This window comes from Colletotrichum costaricense, assembly GCF_030867565.1.
Source record: "Colletotrichum costaricense strain IMI 309622 chromosome Unknown Scaffold_1.1, whole genome shotgun sequence".
Lineage (NCBI taxonomy): Eukaryota > Fungi > Ascomycota > Sordariomycetes > Glomerellales > Glomerellaceae > Colletotrichum > Colletotrichum costaricense.
This window is the reverse complement of record NW_026848230.1, coordinates 3,662,295-3,688,430: the sequence shown is the minus strand read 5'-3', so window position 1 is coordinate 3,688,430 and position 26,136 is coordinate 3,662,295. Positions and strand designations below refer to the sequence as shown.

The following is a 26,136-nucleotide window of genomic DNA, read 5'->3' as shown; positions in this document are numbered from 1 at the left end:
CACCTCCGCTCACACATGTCAACGGAAAGAAGATGGGTTCACAGAAGTCACGAAGGGCGGGATATCCGCCCAGAGAGGGAGGATCCCGCCCAGAAGGTAGTGAGGGAAAAAAGGAAGTCAGGCACGAGTTCAGTTCAGGCTTTCGCCAATAGTGCCCAGACAACCCGCGCCCAGGACATGGCAAGACTTGGCTGGATCCCGTTGGATGGGGTGGTGGGAGGAGGCCACGGCCGCATGGATGAAGGGTGGTGGCGACCACGGAATTCTTTTGCATGGAAAAAGGTCTTGGGAAGTACCACTCAAGTCTTTCATAGATTCTGCCAGCATCCCGTAGATTGATAACATAAACAGCGGAACTTTTGGGGAGGAGTATGAGCAATAAGGTCTGGTATCTAGATGGATTGATGGCCAAGAATGTGGACGGACAGGGAAGACCGCCGGGCGGCAAAAATCTGGGAACGTGAATACGAAGCAGACAGAAATCAAACCCCCGCCCCGCCTCTATCGATTTTCTCTCTCTCGCTCGGCCGCCGAAGGGGCCGGATACGTTCTTTGTCACTTTGTGAGGGGATCAAGTGCCCAGGCAATTACTGTAGATACCATCGCGACAAGTTCCCTTGGCGAACAACCAGGTTGCAGAGTAGCGTAGGAATGGTTGCAACTCTAGGGTGGTGAGATAGAGGGGAACGAGGGATAAACATGCTTGAAGTTCATTTATCGTGTATGCCACATGTACCTCTCAACATGGATACAGTAAGTAAGGACACACACAATCAAAGTTTCGAAAACTCTTTTTTCCCCTTCACCAAGAACCATAAGTAGTTTATCAGATCACTTTGTCCAATCAAATGAAGCCATCCGGCCCGCTTGTGCCTCTTGGCAGCATGGAGCAATATATCCAAACAGGGAATGGTTCACCGGACGTGGATGTCTGCCATTGTCTGGGTGGCACATAGTCGACAATGGTTGGCAAAGATTGTTGGCTGATGGCTGGATGGGCTGTCGTTTAACTGATGTGATTGATAAGATTAGATGCATCCTCAAGATCCGCAGCGCTAGGTACTTTTTACCTTGCCTCACCTTGAACCCACAACCTACTCTCCGTCTCCTCCAGTCTCCTCCTCCTCTTCTGCCCACACCTGGTCTGGTCTGGGTCTGGGTCCTCCTCCGTTCTCCGCTTCAAAAGGCCGCCCGTCGGTTGTTAACCCTAATTAGCCCGGACGCAGCATGGATGGACATGGATGAATCCTCGCAGAACGTCGACTCTGTCCGACCTCGCCCGCAGAAAGAGAACGAGAGGCCCCAACAAGGATCGCGATTCATCCCACCACTCACGCAGCTCGCGCAAGGAATAAACGCCTCCTCACGCCACGGACAGTCATATCCCACAGGGCCGCCCAGCCATTTCTCCCAACTCCACACCTCCCCGATCCCCCAATCACGTACACTGCTCAAGGTGACTGGTCCCTGACTCCCAAGACCACAATAGACGAGCCCGTCGACGATATCGGTGAGGCACAGGCGCGCCGCCGCACATACGGACGTCGGAAAGGCACTAGAAGACTAATAAATAAAACGGTTGCCACGGATCAGACAGCCCGTTTTGGGAAGGCCGATTCGTGACGTTCGCTCCTCTCTCGGCCAAACCGCATGTTTTCAGCCCTTGGCATCAGCCATCAGGTCACCCATTGCTGGTATTTCCGACTTCCGGGAGGGACTCGCTCTCGGACTAACGAGAAGACATTACTGATGAGCGAGCAAGTTATCATCGCCATCAGTCAGTCTTTCTTCTCTGGAATTACCCGCTCTACCAAACGGTGAGAGTAATAGAGCAGCCGGGCAATGGCCGACGCCATCCGCTTCAGTCCATTCTCTCCTCCATCTCTCCCCGCCAAGATCCTCTTCTCTGCTCTTCGCACATACTTCGGGGCTCTAGATTCCTTCTGACTCCCATGTCCCATATCCCCAGTCTCCGAGCCTCCACCCCTCCTTCTCGATAACCTCTTTGTCAAAGGGGCCAAGACCCAAGGGTCGCATCCGTACCATGTATGTACACTTAGAGTTGCGTTGGTTCGGCGGGGTACTCTCCTCCTAGCCTCCTCTCTCACCCAGTCATTGCCTCCTCCTCTCGACCTCCACTTGAGCTGCAGTTGCCCATGCCATGCCAACGACCACGCATGACAAGGATCTTTTGCCTTGTCTTTTACCTTTGGTACGAGCTTTTTTTCTATTCGGCATCCCGCAAATTACACTATGAGCGCGTTGGGTTTACTTCGGCGATCCGGGGCAAATCCGAGCTTCCACGATCGGATACTTGCTCTTCGCCCACTGGGCTCTGCTAGCTATCCCATCATCCATGAAGTCTATACGAATAGTCCCACGCTCTTTCAAGTCCCGCGCGCGCTACCCTGCTCCGCGGACCGTTGACTTTGGACTACCTTATGTCATTGCCTTGCCTTGCCTTGCTTTGACATGCCTTGCCATATCCTGTTCAGATCCCGTCGTATTAACCCCCCTTACACGCCCGTGGACCATCGCTCTACCCTGGCCTAGGTCTTCCAGCTGATGGAGACTCTCATCGGCCAAGCTGGGCCACGGAAGAGGCCGACATGAGTATCCATTCCCTGGGGTTTCCACATTCACAGGCCGGGAAAGCCTAGACTGAATCTGATGCCTGCATGCTCGCCGGCACTCCTGTACCTGATCCTGTACCTGATTTCCCGTGCCTGACTTTCCCCTATTACTTCGTACCTCATGTGGACAAACAACAAAGCCATCATAATCTATAATAACCTCTTTCGCCAACCTTCTTTCAGCTCGTTCCCACCCCCTTCTTCCCTCCTCACGCTCGCTTCCCCAAATCCACAACTTGACTGCCATTAAGACAATTCTCCTCCCCATCCAGTCTTCCTCCCACAAAGCATCTTCGAGTCCAACAACTTACCAAACTCACCCCTAATACCAACCTTCAAGATGCGTTCATTCGTTACCTGCACCGTCCTGGCCACCGTCGCCTCCATGGCCGTCGCCCAGGTCCACCCTCGCTTCGAGTACCCCGACTCCGTTCCCGCCGTTGAGAAGCGCCAGGAGCCCGGTACTCCCCGCTACCAGTGCCACGAGGACTGTGGTAAGTCTATACTTATTTCCTTCTCCCTTCTAAGTAAAGTACGTGACCCAGGATACTGACAACCACCAGGTCTCCTCATCACGCTCGGCCGCCAGGACGGCTTCTGCACCAACTCGGAGTGGAACGAGCGCTACGGCCGCTGCATGAGCTGCGCGAACACCTACGCCATCTGGATGTACTACTCCTCCGGCGTCACCTCCGCTGCCGCAAAGTGCGGCCTCTCCCCGACCCCCAGCCCCTCCGGAGGCGCCGTCGAGACCACCGCCGCAGCTACCAGCGCCGCCCCCGCCCCGGCCACCACCACTGCCGCTCCCGCTCCCGCCACCACCACCGCTGCCGCGCCTCCGGCTGTGTCTTCCAGCTCTGCTGCTGCCGAGTCCTCGGCCCCTGCTGCCTCTACCTCGGCCGCCGGCGCTCCCGCCACCACCCTCTCTACCGCCGCCTCTGCCTCTGGCTCCGCTTCTGCTTCCGCTTCCGGCGCCGCGACTACCTCTGGCGCCGCTGCCGGTACCTCCGCGGCTACCGTCACCCGCGTCACTTCCATCGGAACCTCTGTCGTTATTGTATGTGTCGCCTGGGCCTGGTCTATGATGTAAATGTTTTGGTGTTCTTTGTTTGTTAACGTGGTTTCTTTTTCTTCATTGTAGCCTTCCGGAACCGCCACCCCCAGCACCCCCGTCTTCGCCGGTGCCGGCAAGAACGCCGCTGCCATGGGTCTCGCCGCCGTCGGCCTGGCCCTCGCTGCCTTCTAAGGGAACTTGTTATCCTTTGGGAACGATTTGATGGAAAGAAAGCTTTTTTGAGAGGAAAATGTACATAGGCGAAGGATGCCAACCCAAAACTTTAATATTCACCGGAGATATGGTCATGTTTATGGATGTATGATAGCGAAGATCTTGTTATTATACGATTGGAGATAGTATACTACAACCTAATGAGTCTCCATTACATAGTGTGCTGATGTGGTGTGTTGAGTGGTAATCGTTTGGCTGTTATTTGAGTGAGACTTCCTCGTAGACCAAATGTCAACATGAAGCGATTCATGCTTAAGACAGATGAACATGGCCAAGACGGGGCCAGTATACGTTGAATCCAGCTTGAGTCAAAGGCACACGATGAGACATGTCTCTTTGCATAATCAGATTGATAAATGTAAACTCAAAATCATTTCTCCATATATGGCGGTGTGCATATATGTTTGTTCAGGTATGACAGGTATTTATATGCATGCGTATATAATTTTGTTCGCTCAGATGACGTTTACTCATCTCGGTTTCCCGCATCGGAACCAGAATCCTCAACGTTCGACTGCTTATCAGATTCCAAAACACCGTACCTAGTCTCACATTAGCACACATTCCAACCAAGGGAGAGTTCTCGTCATAGAAGCAAAAGACATACCATGAAATAACAGCCAGACCCATAAACGCAGCCACGCAGCTGAAAAACATGGCAACGTAGCCTTTGGGCGTGAACCCCTCAGGCAAAGGTCCCACAGGCCTGTTCTCGCCCGTGAGATCCAGCACGTCCTTGGTGTTACCAGCCGCATTACCCTTAGTCGGCACTCCACCGGCGCGGCACACCTCAAGATGGTCCTTAGGCACCTCCAGCCCCTGAAGGACATCAGGTGCCTCGATAATGGTCGCAATGAGTCCTTGGTCCATGTGCCACTCAATATGGCAGTGGAAGAGCCACACGCCCGGGTTGTTCGCCTTGAAGCGAATGACAAAGTTACCGTTGCCCTCGACGATGAGGGTATCGCGGCGAACCGGGTAGCGGGGGAAGCTAACATCGCTATCATTGGAGAATGCGCCGGCGTCTTCCTCGGAGCGGTGGACGACCTGGAACTGGTGGCCGTGGAGGTGAAAGGGGTGCTTGCCGTCGTCTTCGTTGTTGAGGACGATTTCGATGATTTCGTTATGCTTGAGGACATGGGCGATAGAGTTTGTGCCGTAGACGCGGGGGTTCGCTGCGTTGTCGGCGCCGACGGTGAGGGCGCTGTAGAGGGAGGGGACCTTGGGGAGGACGTAGGTTTTGTCGTTGAAGAAGGCGCTGAGGGGGTGTTAGTTGTACTGTTGTTTAGTATAGAATTGTTGTAAACCTACTAGTTTGCGCCGTCGGCGAGGTTGTCCATCTTGACGGAGAGCTCGAAGGAGTAATCGACCTTTTCGTAAATCTCCTGCTTGTCATAGGGAACCAGCTCAAAGTCGTCAAAGGGGTCGAACTCGTCGACGGTGGCAGGCTCGGGCAGGGGCTTCTTGTCGTCGTAAACGAGCCAGCCGGTGACATTCGAGTCCTGGCCGTCGGGGATGACGTCAAAAAGCTCCTCGTCCATGGAGCCCACAATGGCAAAGTTCTCCGAGGCGTCCTTCTTGGTGGTCAGGAGCACGCTATAGCGCTGGGCGGGGGCGATGTAGAGCATCTCGGCCTCGGCCTCGTCGGTCCAGACGCCGTCGACCTCGACGACGCGCAGGGTGTGGCCCTCGAACCAGATGTACTGGGAGGCGAAAGCGCCAATGTTGACCATGCGGATCAGGTAGGTCTTACCCGGCTGGACCTTGACCTGGAGGTTCTGGGTGTCGTTGAGGAGGGCGGCGTTGGGGACGGGCTCGGCGCCGGTAGGGTTCTCGACGCTGATGAGCTCCTTGATGAGGGTGCGGGTGGACTGGTGGTACCAGTCGGAGAGAGTCAGGACGAGCTCCTCGTCATACTTGCCCTCGTAGGGACCCTTGGGGTCATGGATCAAGAGAGGACCGCGGAGACCTTCGGGGTAGGTTCCGTCGTTGTGCGCGTGGTACCAGTAGATGCCGACTTGATCAAACTGTAGATGGCATGGGTATAGGCTTGTGTAAAGAGTCTATAAGGAGAGCTTACCTTGAAATCATAGGTAAATGAGGAACCAGGGGGGATGGCGCACTGGGTGACACCGACGGCGCCGTCCATGTGGTTGGTGCCATTCTGGAACAGGCCGTGGAAGTGAAGACTGGTGCTCGCGTTGCCGAGGTGGTTGTGGACGGTGAGAACGAGCCTATCGCCCTTTGTTGCCTCGATGAGAGGCAGAGGCCACTGGCCGTTTACGCCAATGGTTGGCTTATCAAAGGCGCCGTCGGGGTTGGAGAGAACCCATCCAATGTTCCAGTCGAGCTCGATGGTCTTTGCCAGGGCGGTTGATATGAGAAGCGTGAGGGCGGCGACTCGGGCCAAGATGGCCGATGTTGAGGATGAAAAGGCCATGGTGGCCGGGGTTGCTTCCGGTGTGGTAGTCCGACCTTATTCAGTGTACTTATTTGATAGTGGTGGTGGTTGTGGTGCCCTTTTGGCGCGGCTCAAAATGCCCTCACAAGTCTCAACTCAACACTAGACTCTAGACACTAAACACGAGCTGAGTCTATGTTGCTTCACTTTGGTTGATATGCAGTCTCGCACGGGCGTCCAGATGCGCGAGAGGTGGTCGTGATTCATAGACTCGTTGGAAAAATCCCACAAAAAAAGCTTCTACGAACCGGGCCGAGCGCGGAGGAACATTGGACGTCCGAGACTTTTTGACAGCGGGCGGCGGCGATCGAGGGAGGGGTGGGCAGCTGTACTCCGCAGTATAACTGTACGGAATACACCAGACGCGAGGGCTCGGAGAAAAGAGCAAGTGGAAGCGAGGAGGGGAAACTCGCAGGTGAGGAGGGGAGTGAAAGATGAGTTATTACTTGACCGCGTGGTTGGGGGAGTGAGTGTGAGGACTGAAGTGAGAGTGAGAGTGAAAATGAAAGTGAGACACACGTGAAAAGGGTCGTGTCGCCTGATTGAAAATTGCAAAAACGAATGGATTGAAATCTTGGCGATCTGATAAGGAAAAGCCGCCGTTGCCTGCCCGGTCTTTCCCTGAAGAGTACCCGCTATTTGGTGGGGGACTGCCTGAAGTGTGTCGCCGGTGGGCGGATCGAAGGGGAGGTACTCCGTTCTGGGGGGGGTTTATCTGATCCTGAGGATCGAACACGACCACTACAGCAGTGTTACAGCGTGGTGCCCCCTGGGTGAAGCCTGTCAGAGATGCGCCAGCACCGACGCCAGCGCACCCGTTCCCATGGCCAGGTGGCTCAGTCAGCAGGCAAAACCCCCCGAGGACCCCTGCCCCACTCACATCACCGCACTCTTTGTGCCAAAAGAACCTGAAGGATCCAACCTGGAAAACCTAAGACTCGGCTTTACGACGCCAGCCGAGATCGCTGGCGCGATAGACGACGGTGAAAATCGGCGGGGGCCAAAGTGGCAGAGAAAAAACTCGGAATCCGCACTCTCACGCGACACCATCACCTCGGCGCCCCGAAGCCACCACTTCCTCTCTCTCTCCGTCTCGTTGATCCTCGACTAAGCCCCGCCCGCGTGCCCGTCCCGTGTGCGTGTCATTGCTGGGTATTGTCAGTGTCAGCCGCGACTGTTTCTTTCTCGGCAGAGCCGCTTAATCCTGCCTCAAATTCATTCTCGGTCACGTCCCTTCCCACCTCATCGTCGCCCGATATTCAGCACCACCACCATCACCAAATATTGCGGCTCTCAATCCTGCAATGCCCTTGAGACGTGAAGCAACGCTATAACATTATCGCCGTCTTCCATCTCACTGAAGAACTTTCATCCTGCTCTACACACTTAAACGCTACAGCCGCATCTTAAGCGCAGCCGCGCCTCATTTTCACTGGGACATTATCTCTCATCTCATTCCACACCAAGTCGCCACTCATCCCAACCTCGCTCACACACTCAACGAGCACATCATAACCACAAACTCACGATGGAGGACCTATTCTCACTCCCCAGTACGTAACCCCCTATCTTTGTTATCCTCACCATCACAAACTTACAAAACATAGTCTTCTTCATCACCTTCCGCGAGTCCCTCGAAACCGCCATCATCGTCTCCGTCCTCCTCGCCTTCATCAAGCGCACCCTCGCCACCAAAGATGACCCCGTCCTCCACCAAAAGATGGTCAAACAGGTCTGGCTCGGCACCGCCGCCGGCCTCGTCACCTGCGTCGTCATCGCCATGGCCATCATCAGCGGCATCCACTCCCTCGGCGCGGAGCAGTTCGCCGCCGCAGAGAGCATCTGGGAGGGCATCTTCTCCCTCGGCGCCTCCCTCATCATCACCGCCATGGGCGCCGTCCTCCTGCGCGTCACCAAGCTGCAGGATAAGTGGCGCGTGAAGCTGAGCAAGGCCCTGAACGCGAGCGAGTCCCACTCGGGGCCCTTCCGCGACCGCTTGAAGTACCTCGGCGAGAAGTACGCCCTGTTCTTGTTGCCATTCATTACCGTCTTGCGTGAGGGTTTCGAGGGCGTGCTCTTCATTGCTGGCGTGGGTGTGAGCGAGACTGCTGCATCCATTGCCATTTCGTCTATTCTCGGTCTTGCGCTTGGTGCCTTTGTTGGCTACTTCATCTACAAGTGAGTTTCATCGCGGTAAATCTTGACGTTGTGCTGCATCCGTACTGACTTTGTGGAAAATAGGGGCTCCAAGACGGCACCGATCCAAATCTTCCTCATCGTTTCCACCTGCTTCCTGTACCTCATCGCCGCCGGTCTCTTCTCCAAGGGCGTCTGGCACTTTGAGCAGAATGAGGTAAGCAACCTCCCGTCCCTAATCACAGTTGCTAGGTGATACTAACGCAGAAATCCAAAGTGGAACAAAATCGTCGGAGGTGACGCAGCAGAACTCGGCTCCGGCCCCGGCTCCTACGACGTCCGCAGAAGCGTCTGGCACGTCAACGTAAGCCCCCCCTGACCTCGCCAATCGTTACTATCAACATACCAAATTCTGACACAAAACGCAGTGCTGCAACCCCGACCTCAACGGAGGCGGCTTCTGGGGCATCTTCAACGCCGTCCTCGGCTGGCAGAACTCGGCGACCGTCGGCTCCGTCGTCTCCTACAACCTCTACTGGGTCGCCGTCGCCGCGGGCTTCTTCGCCATGATTTGCAACGAGAAGGGGTACTGGCCGTTCGCCGGCAGCAAGGCCAAGAAGCTCGCCGACGAGCACGAGGGCGACGACCAGGAGCCGCTTCTTAGCAGGCCCGCTCGGTAAGTTTTCCGACTCGATTCGGCCCCTCGGCGGGCAAAAGTTGCGAGACTTCTGAGTTTCGCAATTCCCAATGATGCACCGAAAGAGGAGATGTGACTCCCAAAGGCGACTTAGTATTTTGGATTATGTACAAAGTGGTGAAGCTCCGAAAGCGCCTTGATCCAAGAAAAACTGGAGATGATAGTTATTTATCGTTGCTATATATTGTATATACGACTACTTATGTATCCAAACCTGCAAGTGTTGATGACTTGGCCCTGACCTGACATTTCTCTGTAGACTACTTTCATTTGGATTAGATGCGTCTGCCGGCCCAGCAAACAGACCCAAGCTGGCCTGATACGTCGTGCTCTCCAACGAACAACTCCTTCCCCGGCACTATATTCACAGACGGCAGGTGATTGTGAAGAGTAATGTAATGATAGCGCTGTGATTGCCCCCATCTTCTTTCTTCTTTTGTCCTTCTGTCCTCGGCTCAATGGCAATCAGGTGCCAGATTCAGGACGCAGTGTCGTATAATAGCTCGTAATTCTCATGTGTTCGTCCATGTATCATTACTGTATCACCATGTCTTGTAAGTCTCTCGACCATACCTTCTCTTTCGCCATAGCACCCTTTTCCCTCATCTAGAGTAATAGAATTTTTGATTCGCAGGCGTATCATAGACAGTCCTCCTCAAAGGACTCTCAAACAACCCCCGGATCGCATCAATGTCATACCCAGCATTGACAGCGAGCTGAAGCATAATACGCGCCTGTTCGCCGCCGAGGTAAGTCGAGTAGATCCTAATTGCAACTTATGTCAGCGGATATCCGAGAGCAAGTTTTCTCAGAACTTGGAGGAGGCGCAACCGCATGATTGGCTTCAGTATGGTGAGACTTAGGGGACTTCACGTACAGCGGCCCGGGAAAGGGACTCGGAACGCCGGTGCCGGTGACGGGTCGCGCGACGGCGACGGTGGGTATCCCCCGCTGCTCCAGCAGGTCCGCGGCCGCGGCTCGGGCGCTGGGACTCACGGCTGCCGCGCCGGGTCCGAGAATCACCAAACCCCTGATAGCGTGGACATCAGCTTCTAGTCGGTCTCAGCGATGTCTGCTCAGGGATGGACTTACTTTGCGCCGTTGGCGACAGCAGCATGCATCAACGAAGCATCAAATCCCTCTACAAAACTATACTGTCAACTTTCTTTTCTTGCTCCATGTACCAAACCCTCTCCTCGTGTGTGGGAAGTTATCGGGCAGACTCAAGATTGAAAGACAACTCACGATGACCGTAAACAGTAATCACAGAAGGCAGCTCCGTCACACCCGTGACATTAAAATAAGGCCCTTCTGTCGGGTACGCCGGGTCAAAGAAGTAATACGGCTGCCCCGCGAGAAAGGCTCCGAGATTCCCTTGCTCGAGGGCCTTGAACGTGTCTGGTGTGTTTGCGTTGACTTTGGTGGAGTAGTAGATTGAGGTGATTCTATTTCAGGTGTCTTTGTTAGCCGAAACTGATTTCCCTTCAGCCTTATTCCTTGATGAAATGCCTCTTCCGGCTGATCAGGGGCTGTGTGCTAAGTGTAATGGACACGTTTTTAGAGAATTGACCTGTTGTTGAAGGCGATTAGGCCCCCTCGATCACGCGAAGAAGGCGAGGCAGCAGCCGCAACAGCCTGGTAGAAATTCGCGTGTCCGTCAGGGGAGACATACGTATCAGGTCTCATGGATCCCGTGGCGACGAACGGCTTGGAGCAATTAAACGTCAAATCCACGCCGAAAGCCTAGTATCCTCTTCATCAGCCAATATCCCCCACAACCCACAGACATGGATCACAAACCGTCTCTTCCAACGTATTCGTTCCATGAAACATAATAGCACCAGCTACATCACTCCCCTCGGCACAGATCTGTGCGTTAGCAAGCTGGCTGATATTCAGATACAGCGACGAATTCAACCCCGCGCTGCCGCCGGGGGCATTGAGTTCCACGACGGCGAGCTGAGCGACCTTGAGGGCCTCGGAGACGTTTTCGATGAGGTCGTAGGGCGTTGGGGAGGCGCCGGCGCCGTAGGCTATGTTATCTAAGCGGCTATAGTTTGAGGCGGAGAGGATTGTGCCCCCTGCGTTGTAGATGCTGTGTTGGGTTGGTTAACTGGGTGCTCATAAGAGTGCTTGTGGGAGTGCTTATGAGGGTTGGGAAAAGACTTACATCACTTTTGGGAGGGATGAATCTGTTGATATCCAGTCCAGATCCCATTCATTTGTCGATGAAGACCTGGTGATTGGGGAGGCGGACGTTACCGTGGCCAAGGCCAGCGCCGTGGCGAGGAAGTTGGGTAGCATTGCTGTCACGGGCAATTGCTGTTACGAGGACTAGGCTGGGTCACTACAACTACTTTGCAAGTTGGGAAGATGTTGGAGAAGGTAATTCCTCCACGGTATTTGATGGATTCATGGCTGCATTATACTCCGCTATCCAAGCCGACGTATCACTCTCGTATGTACCAAGACTGCGCGGTTCTGATGGAATATCATCTATGCAGCGTGCCATCTTTCAATTGGTTGGTAGTCTGGATCTTTTGGAGCCCTGAGAATCGCCAATGATGAGTCCCTACACGACGAAATTGGGTATGATCTATCAGTAAACCCATAATCTTATCTCGGCTCATGTCGCCGACGGCATCACCGGGACTTTGTGGGGGGTGATACTCCAAATCAGCGGTGGGAGGATTTGGCAGATAGGCTGACACTAAGAACCAGATCTGTTTTTCTCTTCTCTCTTCTCGCTTGTATACATGTAGTCGAAAATATATATAGAACCTTGAATAACGCTATCAGTACCCATGTCGGGCACATCAGCCGGCTGCAGATATGCTTATCCCGGAGAAGCATCGGGCGCCGTCCGGGTGGCGTCACGTTGCGGGGTAGCGCGGGGTCCTGGGAGCGGGGGCACCAGACGCCTGGATCGCGCGGGAAAGCTCCGAAAGCCTAGGGTTCACGGCGTGGGTTGCATATCATGCTTCTCTGCTTTTATGTGGGATAGATACGCCTTTAGGTTTCTCTTCCTCGCTCTCAGGGAAAGAGGGTTCGCGTTCTCGTCGATGCAGCAGCGGTGAGGACGTAGAGAGACAACCCATGTTCAACCCGCAGTTGGGTCAGGATGTGAGCATGGCGCGAACAACCCTCCCATCGTGCTAACATCTCGAAGTTCACTTGGAATATACGACAATCATTCGAGCAAAACAAATATGCTATTCGCTAGCATCAAGCACAATCTACTACACAAAATAACGCTTCAAAACATGGATCATACTTTCGTACCCGCCCCTTCGAAACCTTCAAGCAGCACCGCTCTTCTTCTTCTCAGCCTCACTCGCAGCTCCGAAACCCAGTGCCTTGTTTAGAAGAGTATCTACCGTGGATGATAACTCTCCCTTTGGCTTGCCCTTGCTGCGAGTACCACCGGCGCTCTCGCCGCTGCTTCGATTCGTTCCTCCCGAGCTATTCGTGTCTTTGGTCTCCTCGGAGAGGTTTCTGTTTAGTCTGACCGCTATTTGTCAGCATGGAAAGTTCTGAAAATCTCCGTCTCCTTGCTTTGCACTATTAAAGGGTTGGTTTACCGTGTCTCATTGCGTTGCTCCATCTTCGCTACTACGGGCGCTGGCGCTGGAACTTGCTTGATAGTGGGTGGTGATTGTTTGACAGAAGTAGCACGAGCGTGTCTACCGGCCCACGGATCGGTTTGTATGAAATTTGCGAGGGAGTCAGGCACCTTAATGCTCACTGCCTTCATGAAAAGCGTATCCATTGTGACGTATATTGAGATGTTTGACAGCTTCTTGATATTCGCAGCGTGTGGCGGAATAAATGGGCACGGGTCCCGTAACTACGTAACATCAATACAAGAAATCATGCCCGGGCCATCATTCCCTTTTAAACTCCCCATGAGAATTGCAATCAATTGTACGTCATTCAGGGTCCGATGTACGCTGATCCAACAATGGCACCACCATCGGGCTGAGAACAGGGATATATAGAGTATCGGGCTGTCTGGGGATTCTGACCGTACCAGGGATATCGCAGTTGCGCTTCGTCACGCGCCATATCATCAACGCGAGCTGTCAACTATATCCTTTTCTCGCAGATAATCTGCCCCATGAGTCCATAAGACCAAGCCATCTTTGGAAGTTCACATGGCTCATCGTGGCCGTCGTCCTGCAATACGAAGCTCGGCTCTTCATCATGACGCCGGGTCGTCATTATCACCCTTTCCCCCTTTATACTCGTAAATGAGGCAGCCGACTTTCTTCCTTCCACCAACACCGCCGTTGCCTTTACCTACATGTCAGAAAATAAGAGCGTCAGTAACATTTTATAATCCGTGATCATAAGTAAGATAGACTCGCAAACACGCCTTGGCAAAAACCCCAAATCGTAGATTGCCACGACAATCGGGGTTGCCCAAAATAAAGAAAACTCACACTCATAATGCGTAGACCCCATGATCTCATAACACCCCGGCGTCCACACGGGGCCCCCTTCCTCCCCCAACGGGCGCTGCACGCTCTGTTTCCCGACGGTCACCCTGCAGCCCGCCTCCCACCAAACTCTAAAGTCGTGGTTGACTCCGTGCCAGTCCCGGTACCGCCAGCTCGCATTGCGGGCCAGGCGGCCGTTGCCGTCGTGGTAAGCGGGGTTCGTCGGGTCGTCACTCGCGTCGAGGACCTGCGTCGTGTCGTAGCGCTGCTGGCAGAACTTGTAGACGCCCTCGAAGAACAATTTGGGCTCAATGTCGGCGTGGCCGCGGAATTCGGCTTCGTCGTGGCATTCAACTGGGTACATTTCGGGTTCGCGGACGGGGGTGAAGTAGGATCGTCGGGCGTTGTTAGGGGTGGAGGTGTGGTTGGTGACGGGGACTGGGTTAGCTAGGAGGCTCGTGATCAAGGTATGTGTAAGAAGAAGGTAAAGATTGATAGAATGCATGATTTATGCGGAGCTCAAAAGAGTGATGCAGGACGTTGATACATGAGAATTATGATTTACAGTTGGGAGAAATGAAGAGCTCTTCATGTTGGTCCACGTTGCCGGACGTTTCACTTTGTGGTTTATATGAGCATAAAGGCAGACTGTCTTGGAAAATTGATGAAAAGAGTTGATTCTTGATTCGAAGGGAGCGTCTGGCTCACCGAAGAAGCTCGTGATACGAATTCATAGTATCAGCTACAATCAATGGGCACTTGGCGAAGCACAAGAGCCGTTTGCGACATCCTGCGCAAGTCCCAGTCTGGCAACGATACAGAGCCCTTGAAAGACTCAGCGACTTGAGCCAAGGCTGTCTGCCGAAGCCCGGATTAGACCTCATTGTTCTCGCTTTCTTGACGGGCTCGCCCTTTCGTGACACCAGGCGTCGCCCATACCACCCTCTTACATAAGGTGCAACTCTCACTGAAGCGAATTGATGAGCGAGAAGCTCTGTATTTGAAAGTCAAAGGCCAACACGGACTCGAATGCGGCTTCTCCTACGGCCTTGGCGCAGCTGCTCAATTGTGTTTATTCCTTTGCATCATGAAAATGTCCATGGAGTTTGTGGGGCATCCGACTTGGTGCGTAAACGCCTTCACTTAATGCGATATCCTTCGCCAAAATCATCAACCAGTGAGTCGCATCATGATGTACGCTGCTTGCGACTCAGTAATCATGAAATCAACAGACTGCACAGTATGAGCGGTAACTCACTAGCCAAGGTGGCATGTGCTGAAATTTCATCTTCAATGTATCACCTCTCAGGCGGGGGTCGTCTCATCTTTGCTGATGATGCACCCCTACACGTCATCTTGTGAGCTTTCTTCTCATCTCAAAATTACAGCGACCCATTATGGGAGCTATGACTTTCTAGTGAAAACGTCGCTGGACATGTGGACAAAGTGTCTTATGATGACCAGATCGCCTTAGGTAATTGGAACAGAGAAATGTAAGCTGCTATTACCTCGGCCATCGACGACATGAAGTCGAAGTAAGATGCATCTCCGCGGAGTGGGCGACCGTGTTAGTCAGCTTGCGGCTATGTGAGCAAAAATACTTGCGAGCGTTCAGTTCATTACAGTCGTTTACTATTTTTCTGCCCTGGAAAGAAGTCAATTACTTGCATTATGCAATGATAAACATCGGAAACTTGAACCGACTCTAATCAGATCCGTGAGAATAGATGTAGTATAGGATTAAGGCTCGTACGAAGTTGCGAAACTGTTGTCCAACTAACAGCCAAAGGACAACCAATTCTACTAGTTCGGAAGAGATCGCGGGGAACGGGAGGATCCCCGGTACTTCCGCCGCATTTCCGACAGAGTTGGCTTAATATCCTGGCAACTCATCGGCATCCTGGTTGGCTCGCCGTGCGGTTCCGGTCCAAAGGGCGCCAAAGGGCGTGTGAAATTTGCTACTGAGATTGAATAAGTCAATCACCGAGCGGTGCCAATTGTAGTTCTCAATGACTAATTGTCAAGTTTCAACTTCTCACTGCCGCCTCTAAGTAATAGTTTCGCGGGGCGCTGCTATTCATTTACCCTTACCACACACACCGCCTAACCTCGGCAAAGACTGAGTGACGAACTAGGGACTTTTGCCCATGAGTCAAAGGAGAAAAGGGATTTTAGTTCTAAGCGCGAAAGCGCGAGGAAACTGGTTCAAACAGAGTCTTTAAGCTGCGCGCTCCCCGCCATGACTAGCATACGGGAATGAAAAACCGCTTATTCCCAGGACACAACACACACGATCAATGTCCATCCAGGTCTATGACGCCACCCTCTCGACATCAGAACGCATGTCGCCCAACAACAGACTGTGATGATGGATAGCAGCATAGAAAAGGAGACGAGGTCCGACTCGTCGCGGAACGAAGGTGGTCTGGTAGGAGAAGAGACGCACCGGACAGGGAGCCGCGTTGGGCGCGTGCTGAGCCGCATCGCGTCAGCGCCCACTGCGGATCCCGGGCCGCCGCCTGACGGGGGATACAATGCTTGGATGGCCGGTGAGAATGAGATGCTGCCTTTGCTGAAGGAGTGGAGCTGACGGGCGGTTATCATAGTACTGAGCGCGCATTTCATCTTTATGGATACATGGTGAGTGAGACAACAGCGCAACAGGACCTTGAAGATGAAGTGGTTTGACATGGCGGGCAATGTAGGGGCTTCGTCAACTCTTTCGGCGTCTTTCAGACATATTACGTCCAGCAGCTGAAGAGACCACCGTCAGACATTTCATGGATCGGATCCTTCCAAGTCTTCCTGCTCTTCTTCATCGGCGCATTCTCCGGCCGTTTCACTGATGCAGGGTACTTTCGCCATCTCTATTTCTCCGGCTGTTTTCTCATCCTGCTCGGCATCTTTGCAACGTCGTGGTGCACGCAGTACTGGCAGATTTTCCTCTCGCACGGCGTCTGCGTAGGCCTGGGCTTCGGTCTGGTGTTTTGCCCATCCCTAGCGACGCTATCGACTTACTTTGACAAGAGAAGGGCCATCGCCATCGGCATGGCGGCTGTAGGAAGCGCGTCAGGCGGCTTGGTGTTCCCGAGTACGGTTCGACAGTTGCTGCCGCAGGTTGGGTTTCCATGGGCTATGCGCACGCTTGGCTTCATACAGCTTGCGACGCTGACAGTTGGGTTCATCTTTCTGAAGCCGCGCATACCGCCGCGCAAAGCGAGCAAGATGGTGGACTTGGCGTCGTTCAAGGAACTGGAGTATACTTTCTATACTGCGGGGGGGTTCTTTGTAAGTTCATCTTTCGCCTGTTGAAACTGAACGTCACCGCTGACTTGAATTTGTCCAGTCCTTCATGGGGGTGTACTTTGCCTTTTATTACCTGGCCTCTTTCAGTCGAGACGAGCTCGACTTCTCGTACACGGACTCGCTGAATCTCCTACTGGTTCTGAACGGCATCGGCTTCATCGGGCGTCTAGGCCCAAATTTCCTCGCCGACAAGATCGGCACAATCACAGTCTTCACACCCATGGCTCTGATCTCTGGGCTATTAACCTACTGCTGGATCGCTGTCAAGTCCCCATCGGGACTCTATGTCTGGACCATTTTCTTCGGCATCGCGGGTAACGCCATCCAGGCCCTCTTCCCGGCTGGCGTCAGCGCCTTGACGACGGACCCTAGCAAGCAAGGGACGCGCATCGGGATGGTCTTCACTATTGTTGCGTTTGCGGTGCTCACCGGCAATCCAATCGCCGGTGCCATCATCTCTGCTACCGGCGGCCGATACCTCGGCGCCCAGGCTTTTGCTGGCAGCTGCTTGATGTTGGGAACATTCTTCTTAACCTTGGCGCGAATAGTCAAGACGAAGAAGATTGGCAAAGGTTGGTTTGTCAAGGTTTGAGCCTCCTCATTGGTAACGGTGGAAGGAAGAAGGAGGAACCTATACAATATTATATAAAGCTGAGTGTATATATTCAGTCATCAAATTACGTACTCGTATGCTGGCAAAGATTCTCACACAATTCAAATCGTATCAGTCACGACGGTTGTTTCTTCGCTAGAACGCAACAGACCGAACCCGAGAGAGGGCGCGGCTGACTGATTCCAATTTCCTGAGCTAGCTTTCACTTTATAAGCCAATCTGAAAAACAATCTCTAACAGAGTTGCATTGCAAGCTGACATTACCTTGCGATTCAGCGACACGTGATAGAATGCTTAGTCGACTTGGCAGGGGCTCAAAAGAAGTGACCCTTTCCGTTTAGGAAACCAGTTAATTGGGCAGCGCTTGGCTCGTCACTTTGACAGGCGTAGATAATACTACATAGTCGTCTTGAGTCGGAGTAGGCGCCGTGGTGCCGGTAGCCGCGTTCCCGGCAAGAACAAGGTTCAAGGCCCCGATGGCATTCTTGATAAACATCACGCCACTGTCAATTTGAGACTGAACGAATATTTTAGGAAGGTTACATATAGTGACCAAGCAATAATTAGCCGCTTGGGTCGTGCGGGTGTCAGCTAAAATGCACGTGGCTCACAGGATCGCACGCAAGGTTCGAGATGCATAGAGAACGATTAGTAGGCTAGATGTGAAGTGTATAGTCACCACGAAGTTGTAAAGAGCATGATCGTCATCATGGTGCATTTTGGTAAGCTTTGTTCCTCACTTGGAAAGATGCCCTGCGCAGCTAGACCACACACTTTCGGAGGAATTTCAGCATGTTTATTGCTTCATCTGAATCATTTCAACAACTGCCGAGGCCGGATCCGCCCAAGCTTGATGGATTTGTTGAAATCTGACTCGCCTGAGCTCCACCCCGCCATGGTGGACGGACACCGATACCAACAACAACCATGAACGAGAACAGCCCAGTTCTTGATTCAAATAAAACGGGAGCCGGACAGATTCTAGTACCTACTGTGTAAGTGGTGCCCGTGGTGATCAAGATCCACGTGCCCGGAGCCGATTATCTGTTTGTGGAGAGAGCATCGTCCACCATGGTCACGTAGCCCAGTTTTGTCATTGCTGACACGACGCCACAGAGGAAGGGATGTTGTCGACTCTTTAGTCTTCTCGCACCCAGTGCGTGGGCCGAAATGTGGCAATGCTAAATTTAACTTTAATGTTGATAGCCGATATAGATTAAAGGTCCCATCTCTATCCCAACCCCGATTGGCCACGCCAACATCTTGGCTCTAGAGCTGCCCCGTTTGGAACAACGGCGCTCTGGAAGCCTGTAAAGGCGGGTGTCATGCAACGTGGGTGCGTGGTTCGGACCAACTTTTTTGATGGATATTCGTTCCTGTTTGAGAAGTAAGAACCTAGCGAATAGTTCACCCGATCCCATTGCATCCCATCTACTTGGAACTGCAGAAGCTTGGTAAGGGTGTATTCTATGGATCTTGTTGCCGGCCTCGACCAATATGCTACACACGATAGCCTCCCTCAAAGATGGATAAACGGCCCTAACCGAGAACAACAATCCTTGAGAATATCGGCTCCGATGGGCAATCTAGAAAAGGGATACCTACTCTCTCCGAGTCTCCACGGCAGCCTGCCGCCTTTAAATATTCTCCTTCTGCCCTACATGTTCAGTAAACATATAATCTATGATGGCCGGCTTCAAGTTCCGCGGAAGGATCTCGTTTCTCAGAAAAGCTTAAGGATTGTGGTATCGAACGCTGTTCATCCGGTTACAGTTGCTATTACAGTAACATCCAGTAACAGACGTCATGGCCGTCCTTAAGCACTGCGTCTGGCTCCTCTTTGCCGCCGGCAACGCTGCCCTTACCTCTGCCAAGACCACAACCCACAACTTTACGCAGACGGCGATCGACAACGGCGATGCCCTTACCCAGCTCTCAGCGCAGGCTCTCGAGGCCTCAAAGGCGCTGAACCAGCGGATGGGTATCAACTCGACCTGCACGCCCGACAAGCTGCGCGTACGGAAAGAATGGTGAGTTATGTACGATGACCCCGTTCTTCGATCACAGCGTGCTGATATTGGGTCTTCAGGAGAACAATTCCTGCCGAAGAGCGCAAGGCGTACGTCGCTGCGGTCAAGTGCCTTCAGTCATCCCCTAATTTGTTGAACTCCACGGAGCTTCCGTCTGCAAAGTCATTATACGACGACTTTGTTCTGACCCATCTCAACCAGACTGGAATGATTCACATTACGGTATGTCAAGACGGGTACTACTCGGAAATTCAATGGGGCTGACTGAGTGGGACTATCCAGGCGAACTTCCTCCTTTGGCACAGATATTTCACATGGACATACGAGGAAAACCTCCGCAACGTTTGCGGCTACACCGGTTAGCACTTCTCCATTCATCCACAGGATTAAAACTCCAATCTAATTGCCCGCGTAACAGGAACCTTCCCCTATTGGGAATGGGGTTTCGACGTTGAAGACCCAGCTAAGTCGCCCGTCTTCGACGGCTCGGAGACCTCCATGGGAAGCAACGGCGCAGCCATCGAGCACGAGGGCATGCACCTCCTCCAGAGCTTCACCAACACCACCATCATCCTCGAACCCGGCTCGGGCGGCGGCTGCGTCGAGACCGGACCCTTCTCCGATATGGTCGTCCACGTCGGGCCCCGGCTGCTGTGGCAGTACGGCACCACGACGCCGCTGACCGTCGATAAGCCGACAGATGACCACCCTCGCTGCCTGAAGCGTGACCTCAACAAGCATATTGCTGCCCGATACTCTTCGCTGCGCAATACCACCGAGTTGATCCTCGGTAACGACAACATTGAGTGGTTCCAGGCGGTTATGCAGGGTGATGACAGGTATACGCCCGGCAGCGAGGTAGGCATTCACGGAGGAGGCCACTACACGATAGGAGGTAAGTTTTTAAAAGACTTTTGCGCACATCTTGGCTTCGACGGCAACTGACTTTGCGTATAGGCGACCCCGGCGCGGATCCCTTCATTTCTCCCGGCGAGCCCGCCTTCTTCCTGCACCACGCCCAAATCGACCGCGTCTACTGGATTTGGCAGATGCTTGACTTTGCCAACAGACAGGTATGTCGGAACCCCCATGAAAGAAGCTTTGAAGTCTTACTTGCATCCTAATTGAGGAAGTACTAACAATTGCTTTTCTGAAGGATATCTTTGGCACCAGGACATTGCAAAATAACCCGCCGAGCGCGAACGCCACTTTGGATGATCTAATTGACATTGCTCCCATTGGCGGATCGGCCAAGCTCAGAGACCTGATGAACACTGTTGGAGGATCTCCGTTCTGCTATGTCTACGAGTAAAAAGCGACTTTGCTTTATGAACAATTACCTCCCAAACAACTTACATCTCTATATCATCTTCTATTGTACATAATTCAGCTGTAAATAGCACCCCTGTACAACTATCTGGTCACGTTGAATATACAGACTACAGCCTTGTTGCACCAAGTGTCATTGATACTGCCATGCTAATAGATTGGATGGTTCACGCCGAACGGCCGGTTGGTGCCGAAAGATCGGAATGGCACACCCAACGGATAGCGACTACAACCTCGGCCGTCGCAATTGCAACCTATGTGGATAGAAGATTGCGGTGTCATGGATTCATGTATAACTTACCAGGCAGTCGGCAAGGCAAATGATACGACGTTTCCTAAAGCGGTCTAGGAGAACATGCAGAGTCAAGAGTGGCTGACATGATGAGAGAAAAGCATCTCGTCTTATTCGATCCCACTGAAACCGTCTGCCAAGGAGCGTTCATCTTATGAATCTTGTCATCCTAAAGAGTATGCATCTGAGCAGCATGGATGATGCAATGGCGTGAAAAGGGGAAACAGGGTATTGTTGCGACGAAAAACTCTAAACGTGCGGATGATACCCCGGCCGCGGAGGATGACCGCGGCAATTTAAAGGGTGCTGTTAGACTTGCCATGGTAAAGAGGGGTGCTTTCTTCTGCCCTCGGCTACGGAGAATGAGAACCCTGCCTGGGGATCATATGTCCATCTTGAAATATTTCCTCCGAATAGAGTTCGTCGTTCTGGAACACGACATTCGCGACAAGTTCGCTTCAAAGACCCGATTCTGAAACCCCCGCACCCAAACTCCAAACCTGCGGACAGTCCGGAGAAGCTTTCAAAAGCCCTCGAAGCTGGCAAGCCGGGTGCAGAGGATGGCCCTCGAGTCAACAAAATACTCCGGTCTGGTTTCGGTTTCGGGGCTGTCAGTCTGGTCTGGTCTAATTCAAGCTCAGTCCCAATGACCCTATAACAGATGACAAGACCGCTCAGTCTCTTTCTTCGGATGATGGTCGAATTCTCTCCTTGGCTGTGATTAGTTATTGGTGATGATTGTGTTTAGTCTGTTCCTATTATCATTTTAATCTAAGTCTGTCACTTCTGTAATAATGCCTTCCCTAACCAAATCCCTCGTTTCTCTTCTTTCGGCCGCAATCATCGGCCGGGTCCAGGCGGTTGACCCGCTTGTAGACCTTGGCTACACCAAACTCCAAGGAGTCGCCGAGCAGGGCGGTGCGACTCGCTGGCTGGGCGTCCGGTTTGCTGCGCCGCCTGTGGGTCAGCTCCGGTTCGCGGCACCGGTTGATCCCCCGAACACGACTGATGTTGTCGATGCTTCGAATGTAAAGACGTTTTTCCAAGGTGTGGGATAGCGGCTTTGATTTGCTAACGATTCTGCCAGTTCCGCCCGATATGTCTAGCCCGAAGTGCCTCCGACTTCACCATGAAGCCGAACAAGCGCTTCACGACGGACGAAGACTGTCTCTATGTCAACATCTTTGCGCCATCGAACGCGACACCGGAGTCCAAGTTGCCAGTCATGTACTTCATCCAAGGCGGCGGGTTCCAGTCTCTTTCCAACGCCAACTTCAACGGCAGCGATCTGGCCAGGTTCGGGAACATGCTAGTCGTTCAGGTGAACTACAGAGTTGGTATGTGATTGAACAATGATACATGTCGCACCGCATCATGAAGTCGCAGAGAAGGGGCTAATATTCACTGCAGGGCCCTATGGTTTCTTGCAGAGCAAGGAGGTGGAGGCTGGCGCGAGTATGAACAACGGCCTCAAGGACCAAATCCAAGGGCTGAAATGGCTGAAGCAACATGCCGCTGCTGTGAGCTTTCTTCCAACCTTCTCTCCTACCACCCCTTTGCTGACTGACCTCTCAAGTTCGGAGGAAATCCCGATCAGATGGTAGCTGTAGGTGACTCTGCTGGCGCAACCTCAGTAGCCATGCTTCTCGCGGCCTTTGGTGACAACGACCCGGGTCTGATCAAGGGAGCCATTATGGAATCCGTCTCCGTCGCTACCGTCCGCACTCTCGAGCAAGGCCAGGAACAGTACAACTGCCTAACCAACGCCACCGGCTGCAACAAGCAAGCTGACTCCCTCGCCTGTCTCCGCGGCCTCAACGCGACGGCCCTGCAGACGGAGGACTGCCAGTTCAACCCCAACCTCGATGGCGACCTCGTCAAGGCGCCGACGCTGCAACGCTTCGCCGAGGGGAAATATCTCAAGGTCCCCACCATCGCGGGAACCTGCACCGACGAGGGGACCAAGAACGTGCCCCAAAAGACCGACACCGTCGAGGAGGCCTTCAAGAACATGAACAACCAGGCCACGCAGTCCCTTAGCAACGCCTCCCTCGCCCTCCTCAAGGAAACCTATCTCGACAAGCCGCAGCCGGTCTTTCCCAACTCAGGGAAACTCTGGCGCCAGCTCGCGACCGCCCACGGCGACTACAGGGCGCACTGTATCACGAAAATCTTCCAAGACGCCATGGCTCGCGATGGCGTGACGACCTTCAACTACCGCTACGGGCCTCTCGACGACGAGCAGGAGGCCCAGGGCTTCGGCGCCTACCACACCGTCGAGCTCAACGGCGTCTTTGGTCCCAACAACACGGACGGCGCCCCGCCAAAGAGCTACTCGACTACCAATGCGCCCATCGTGCCACTGACGCAGGCCTACTGGGCCAGCTTCGTCCGCAGCCTCGACCCCAACGCCGCGAAGATCCAGGCGGGTATGCCGGTGTGGGCGGCGTGGACCGTCGACGGGAAGCAGAGGCTGCTGTTTCAGAACAATACGGGAACGATGGAGGGCATGCCCGCCGCGCAGCAGGATAACTGCGCCATGTTGGCGCCCATGATTCCCTTCATCGAGACGCCTGCGTCGGATGCGCAGAAGGCGTCTGTGAATTTGCAAAAGGTGTCCGGAGCTACGGCGCCGCCGGCTGGGCAGCCTGCCAAGGCTCCAGCTGCTGGTAGTGGTGCCGGTATGAACATGGGCGAGTCCATGTCTGGCAAGCAGATGGAGATGGAGTCAGAGCATGGGAACAAACGCAATGGCACTAAGCACGGCGGAGGAGAGGGCGGCGGCAAAGGTGGTGGTAAGGACAAAGGCAAAGGGAAGGGCATGGGACATAAGAACGGTACGAGCCCTGATGCCCCGAAGCATGGTGGAGGAGAAGGAGGTGGCAAGGGCGGCGGTAAGGGCGGCGGTAAGGGACGCAAGAACGAGACAATGCCAACGCCCGGAGGAGGCGGGGGTAAGGGAGGAGGCAGAGGAGGTATGGGAGGCAGAAACGGGACCAACTCTACTCCTCCTAGTGCACCTCCTCGGGTTGGTTCTGCTTCCAGCATGGGGTACGGAATCACTGGAGTGCTGTCAGCTACGGTGGTGGTATGTCTCGGGCAGTTCCTTTTGGCTTAAGCTTGCAGAAGCAAAGTCGAGATATGTCCGTCCTTGGAGAGAAAATTATCAATGTTACAGTTTTCAATGCCCAGAGCTGTGCTTTTGACTCGACACTGATATCTATGCTTGACCCTCAAATGTATTCTAAAGCCGCGACTTTGGCGGTCCAGGTTGTCCTATCAGGGCATTGTCAAAGAATTGCCCTTGATGCGTCGGTTGAGCAACCAGCCAACCCTCAATGGCAGACACCAAACCTTCCACCTCATCGACAGAGTTTCCGGCATGGAGGCAGATCCTCACACGCTCGCTTCCCACCGGGACAGTAGGCGCAACAATCGGCCTCAGCATAAATCCCCGCCTCTGGCAGTGCTGTGCCAGGCCCCGAGGATCCGATGTGAAGAGCGGTATAATGGGCGATCTCGGCTTCCCAGGTGCCAGGTGCATCAGGTTTCTATCAGGCCGGTGACGTTCCAGCATCATTAGCAAAAGTTCGTTTGTCTGGCTGATGAGGGACCAGAGATGGCGAAGGAGTGGTTCAGAGTGCCCGTTTGCGATGAAGTCGTACGCCGTCTTGATACTTGCCAGAGACGTGAAGGGCATGGCGGTGGTGTAGATGAGACTCCGGGCGTAGTTGATGAGGTATGACCGAGTGATGTGGGAGCATAAGATGATTGCTGTTTCAGAGTAAGCTTTAAGCAGAGGAAGAACCCGGGCTGTAATATATTGAACATACCCCCTGAGCAACTCATCGCCTTGCCGAACGTGTGTACTCGAGCCCACACCCGATCCTCAAGACCAAGCTGACAAACGAGCCCTCGCCCTCTTGATCCAAGAAGCCCCGTCGAATGCGCCTCGTCAACAATAATCAGGCCGTTGCCGCGGGGAAGCAGCCGTTCAACACACTCAACCACTTTCTTGAGCGGCGCCACGTCCCCATCCATGCTGTAAATCCCCTCAACAGCAATAAAGATGCGTTTCCGTCCCTCGCGTACCAGACGGCCTTCCTCGCCATCGGTTAACCTAGACAAAACCTCGCTCAAGCTCTGTGGCCACTGCTGCTGGGCTTCGGCGGGATCTACCGTGTTGTGCGCAAAAGCAATCTTCTTCTCCGCTCGGCTCAGCTTCATGCCATCGTGGACACTGGCGTGGATGAGCTCGTCATAGACGATGATGTCGCCCGGTTGAGGGGCGCAGCTGAAGAGCCCGACATTGGCGTCAAAGCCCGAGTTGAAGAGCAGGCCGGCCGGGCCGCGGTGGAAGGCGGCAATGTCTCTCTCGAGGGATTCTGCAAGAGACACGTTGCCGTCTAGTAAGCGTGAACCACCGGAGCCCAGGAGAGATGCGCTGTGAGTTTGGCTTTTGCCATTGCCATTGCCGTTGCCATTGAGCTTAGTAGTGGCACTGCCATCTCCAGCATCAATCATCCGGGATGGGGACGGTGACTGTGACGTGGACGGCTCGAGGTGGGCCTTGATCCGGGACAGGTACCGAGCCTGAACTTCGGGGTGGGTCGACAGAGAGAGGTAGGCGTTGGATGAAAAGTCGGCGCTGCCGGCCGGAACGAGGGTCAGCCGCCGGAGCTGGCTCTTTGACTCCCGGCGGGCCAGGAGCGCCGCATAGACCTTGTCCAGACGGTCGCTCGCCGGCATAGTTGAGATGAGCTTGGTTGTCGGATACTTCCCGAGAGACTTTCCAATGAGAGTTGTTGGATGTATCTACGGAGTAATAGTTGAAGGAGGGAACCACATCAAACCTCGGCACTGGGACTGTGGAGTATGGAGCTGTCTGCGGTCCGGCGTACGGAGTAGAGAA

The 26,136-nt window shown here is 53.7% G+C and overlaps 13 protein-coding genes across 13 annotated transcripts; 7 read left to right on the top strand and 6 right to left on the bottom strand.

The window, feature by feature from the left end:
* Positions 1 to 1,326: 1,326 nt before the first annotated feature.
* Positions 1,327 to 1,623, top strand: CCOS01_01280 (uncharacterized protein; the record flags this gene model as incomplete). Its single annotated transcript, XM_060449476.1, has 1 exon — positions 1,327 to 1,623. A coding segment is annotated over one exon (297 nt), but the record flags the coding sequence as incomplete, so codon positions are not given.
* A 155-nt stretch (positions 1,624 to 1,778) lies between these two features.
* Positions 1,779 to 2,162, bottom strand: CCOS01_01279 (uncharacterized protein; the record flags this gene model as incomplete). The annotated part of the gene is made up of 1 exon (XM_060449475.1): positions 1,779 to 2,162. A coding segment is annotated over one exon (384 nt), but the record flags the coding sequence as incomplete, so codon positions are not given.
* An 811-nt stretch (positions 2,163 to 2,973) lies between these two features.
* Positions 2,974 to 3,879, top strand: CCOS01_01278 (uncharacterized protein; the record flags this gene model as incomplete). Its single annotated transcript, XM_060449474.1, has 3 exons — positions 2,974 to 3,127; positions 3,197 to 3,690; positions 3,775 to 3,879. 3 exons carry the CDS (start codon positions 2,974 to 2,976, stop codon positions 3,877 to 3,879), a joined length of 753 nt encoding a protein of 250 aa, XP_060320912.1.
* Positions 3,880 to 4,387: 508 nt separating this feature from the next.
* CCOS01_01277 (multicopper oxidase) lies at positions 4,388 to 6,361 on the bottom strand (the record flags this gene model as incomplete). The annotated part of the gene is made up of 4 exons (XM_060449473.1): positions 4,388 to 4,463; positions 4,529 to 5,179; positions 5,233 to 5,948; positions 6,002 to 6,361. The coding sequence occupies 4 exons, from the start codon at positions 6,359 to 6,361 to the stop codon at positions 4,388 to 4,390; spliced, it is 1,803 nt and encodes a 600-aa protein (XP_060320911.1).
* Positions 6,362 to 7,205: 844 nt separating this feature from the next.
* Positions 7,206 to 7,493, top strand: CCOS01_01276 (uncharacterized protein; the record flags this gene model as incomplete). The annotated part of the gene is made up of 1 exon (XM_060449472.1): positions 7,206 to 7,493. The coding sequence occupies one exon, from the start codon at positions 7,206 to 7,208 to the stop codon at positions 7,491 to 7,493; it is 288 nt and encodes a 95-aa protein (XP_060320910.1).
* Positions 7,494 to 7,910: 417 nt separating this feature from the next.
* CCOS01_01275 (iron permease FTR1 family protein) lies at positions 7,911 to 9,198 on the top strand (the record flags this gene model as incomplete). Its single annotated transcript, XM_060449471.1, has 5 exons — positions 7,911 to 7,935; positions 7,990 to 8,560; positions 8,624 to 8,735; positions 8,796 to 8,882; positions 8,947 to 9,198. The coding sequence occupies 5 exons, from the start codon at positions 7,911 to 7,913 to the stop codon at positions 9,196 to 9,198; spliced, it is 1,047 nt and encodes a 348-aa protein (XP_060320909.1).
* Positions 9,199 to 9,817: 619 nt separating this feature from the next.
* On the bottom strand, positions 9,818 to 11,519 carry CCOS01_01274 (L-asparaginase; the record flags this gene model as incomplete). The annotated part of the gene is made up of 7 exons (XM_060449470.1): positions 9,818 to 9,980; positions 10,093 to 10,245; positions 10,308 to 10,356; positions 10,461 to 10,660; positions 10,786 to 10,958; positions 11,016 to 11,310; positions 11,386 to 11,519. The coding sequence occupies 7 exons, from the start codon at positions 11,517 to 11,519 to the stop codon at positions 9,818 to 9,820; spliced, it is 1,167 nt and encodes a 388-aa protein (XP_060320908.1).
* A 995-nt stretch (positions 11,520 to 12,514) lies between these two features.
* CCOS01_01273 (uncharacterized protein) lies at positions 12,515 to 12,984 on the bottom strand (the record flags this gene model as incomplete). Its single annotated transcript, XM_060449469.1, has 2 exons — positions 12,515 to 12,719; positions 12,797 to 12,984. 2 exons carry the CDS (start codon positions 12,982 to 12,984, stop codon positions 12,515 to 12,517), a joined length of 393 nt encoding a protein of 130 aa, XP_060320907.1.
* A 432-nt stretch (positions 12,985 to 13,416) lies between these two features.
* On the bottom strand, positions 13,417 to 14,159 carry CCOS01_01272 (uncharacterized protein; the record flags this gene model as incomplete). Its single annotated transcript, XM_060449468.1, has 2 exons — positions 13,417 to 13,514; positions 13,658 to 14,159. 2 exons carry the CDS (start codon positions 14,157 to 14,159, stop codon positions 13,417 to 13,419), a joined length of 600 nt encoding a protein of 199 aa, XP_060320906.1.
* A 1,860-nt stretch (positions 14,160 to 16,019) lies between these two features.
* CCOS01_01271 (major facilitator superfamily transporter) lies at positions 16,020 to 17,552 on the top strand (the record flags this gene model as incomplete). Its single annotated transcript, XM_060449467.1, has 4 exons — positions 16,020 to 16,203; positions 16,261 to 16,294; positions 16,360 to 16,942; positions 17,001 to 17,552. The coding sequence occupies 4 exons, from the start codon at positions 16,020 to 16,022 to the stop codon at positions 17,550 to 17,552; spliced, it is 1,353 nt and encodes a 450-aa protein (XP_060320905.1).
* Positions 17,553 to 19,379: 1,827 nt separating this feature from the next.
* CCOS01_01270 (tyrosinase central domain-containing protein) lies at positions 19,380 to 20,915 on the top strand (the record flags this gene model as incomplete). The annotated part of the gene is made up of 6 exons (XM_060449466.1): positions 19,380 to 19,603; positions 19,663 to 19,825; positions 19,886 to 19,961; positions 20,022 to 20,498; positions 20,561 to 20,676; positions 20,760 to 20,915. The coding sequence occupies 6 exons, from the start codon at positions 19,380 to 19,382 to the stop codon at positions 20,913 to 20,915; spliced, it is 1,212 nt and encodes a 403-aa protein (XP_060320904.1).
* A 1,103-nt stretch (positions 20,916 to 22,018) lies between these two features.
* Positions 22,019 to 24,342, top strand: CCOS01_01269 (carboxylesterase; the record flags this gene model as incomplete). Its single annotated transcript, XM_060449465.1, has 4 exons — positions 22,019 to 22,252; positions 22,312 to 22,561; positions 22,635 to 22,744; positions 22,801 to 24,342. 4 exons carry the CDS (start codon positions 22,019 to 22,021, stop codon positions 24,340 to 24,342), a joined length of 2,136 nt encoding a protein of 711 aa, XP_060320903.1.
* Positions 24,343 to 24,468: 126 nt separating this feature from the next.
* On the bottom strand, positions 24,469 to 25,973 carry CCOS01_01268 (aminotransferase class I and II; the record flags this gene model as incomplete). The annotated part of the gene is made up of 2 exons (XM_060449464.1): positions 24,469 to 24,998; positions 25,058 to 25,973. The coding sequence occupies 2 exons, from the start codon at positions 25,971 to 25,973 to the stop codon at positions 24,469 to 24,471; spliced, it is 1,446 nt and encodes a 481-aa protein (XP_060320902.1).
* Between the last annotated feature and the right edge of the window lie 163 nt (positions 25,974 to 26,136).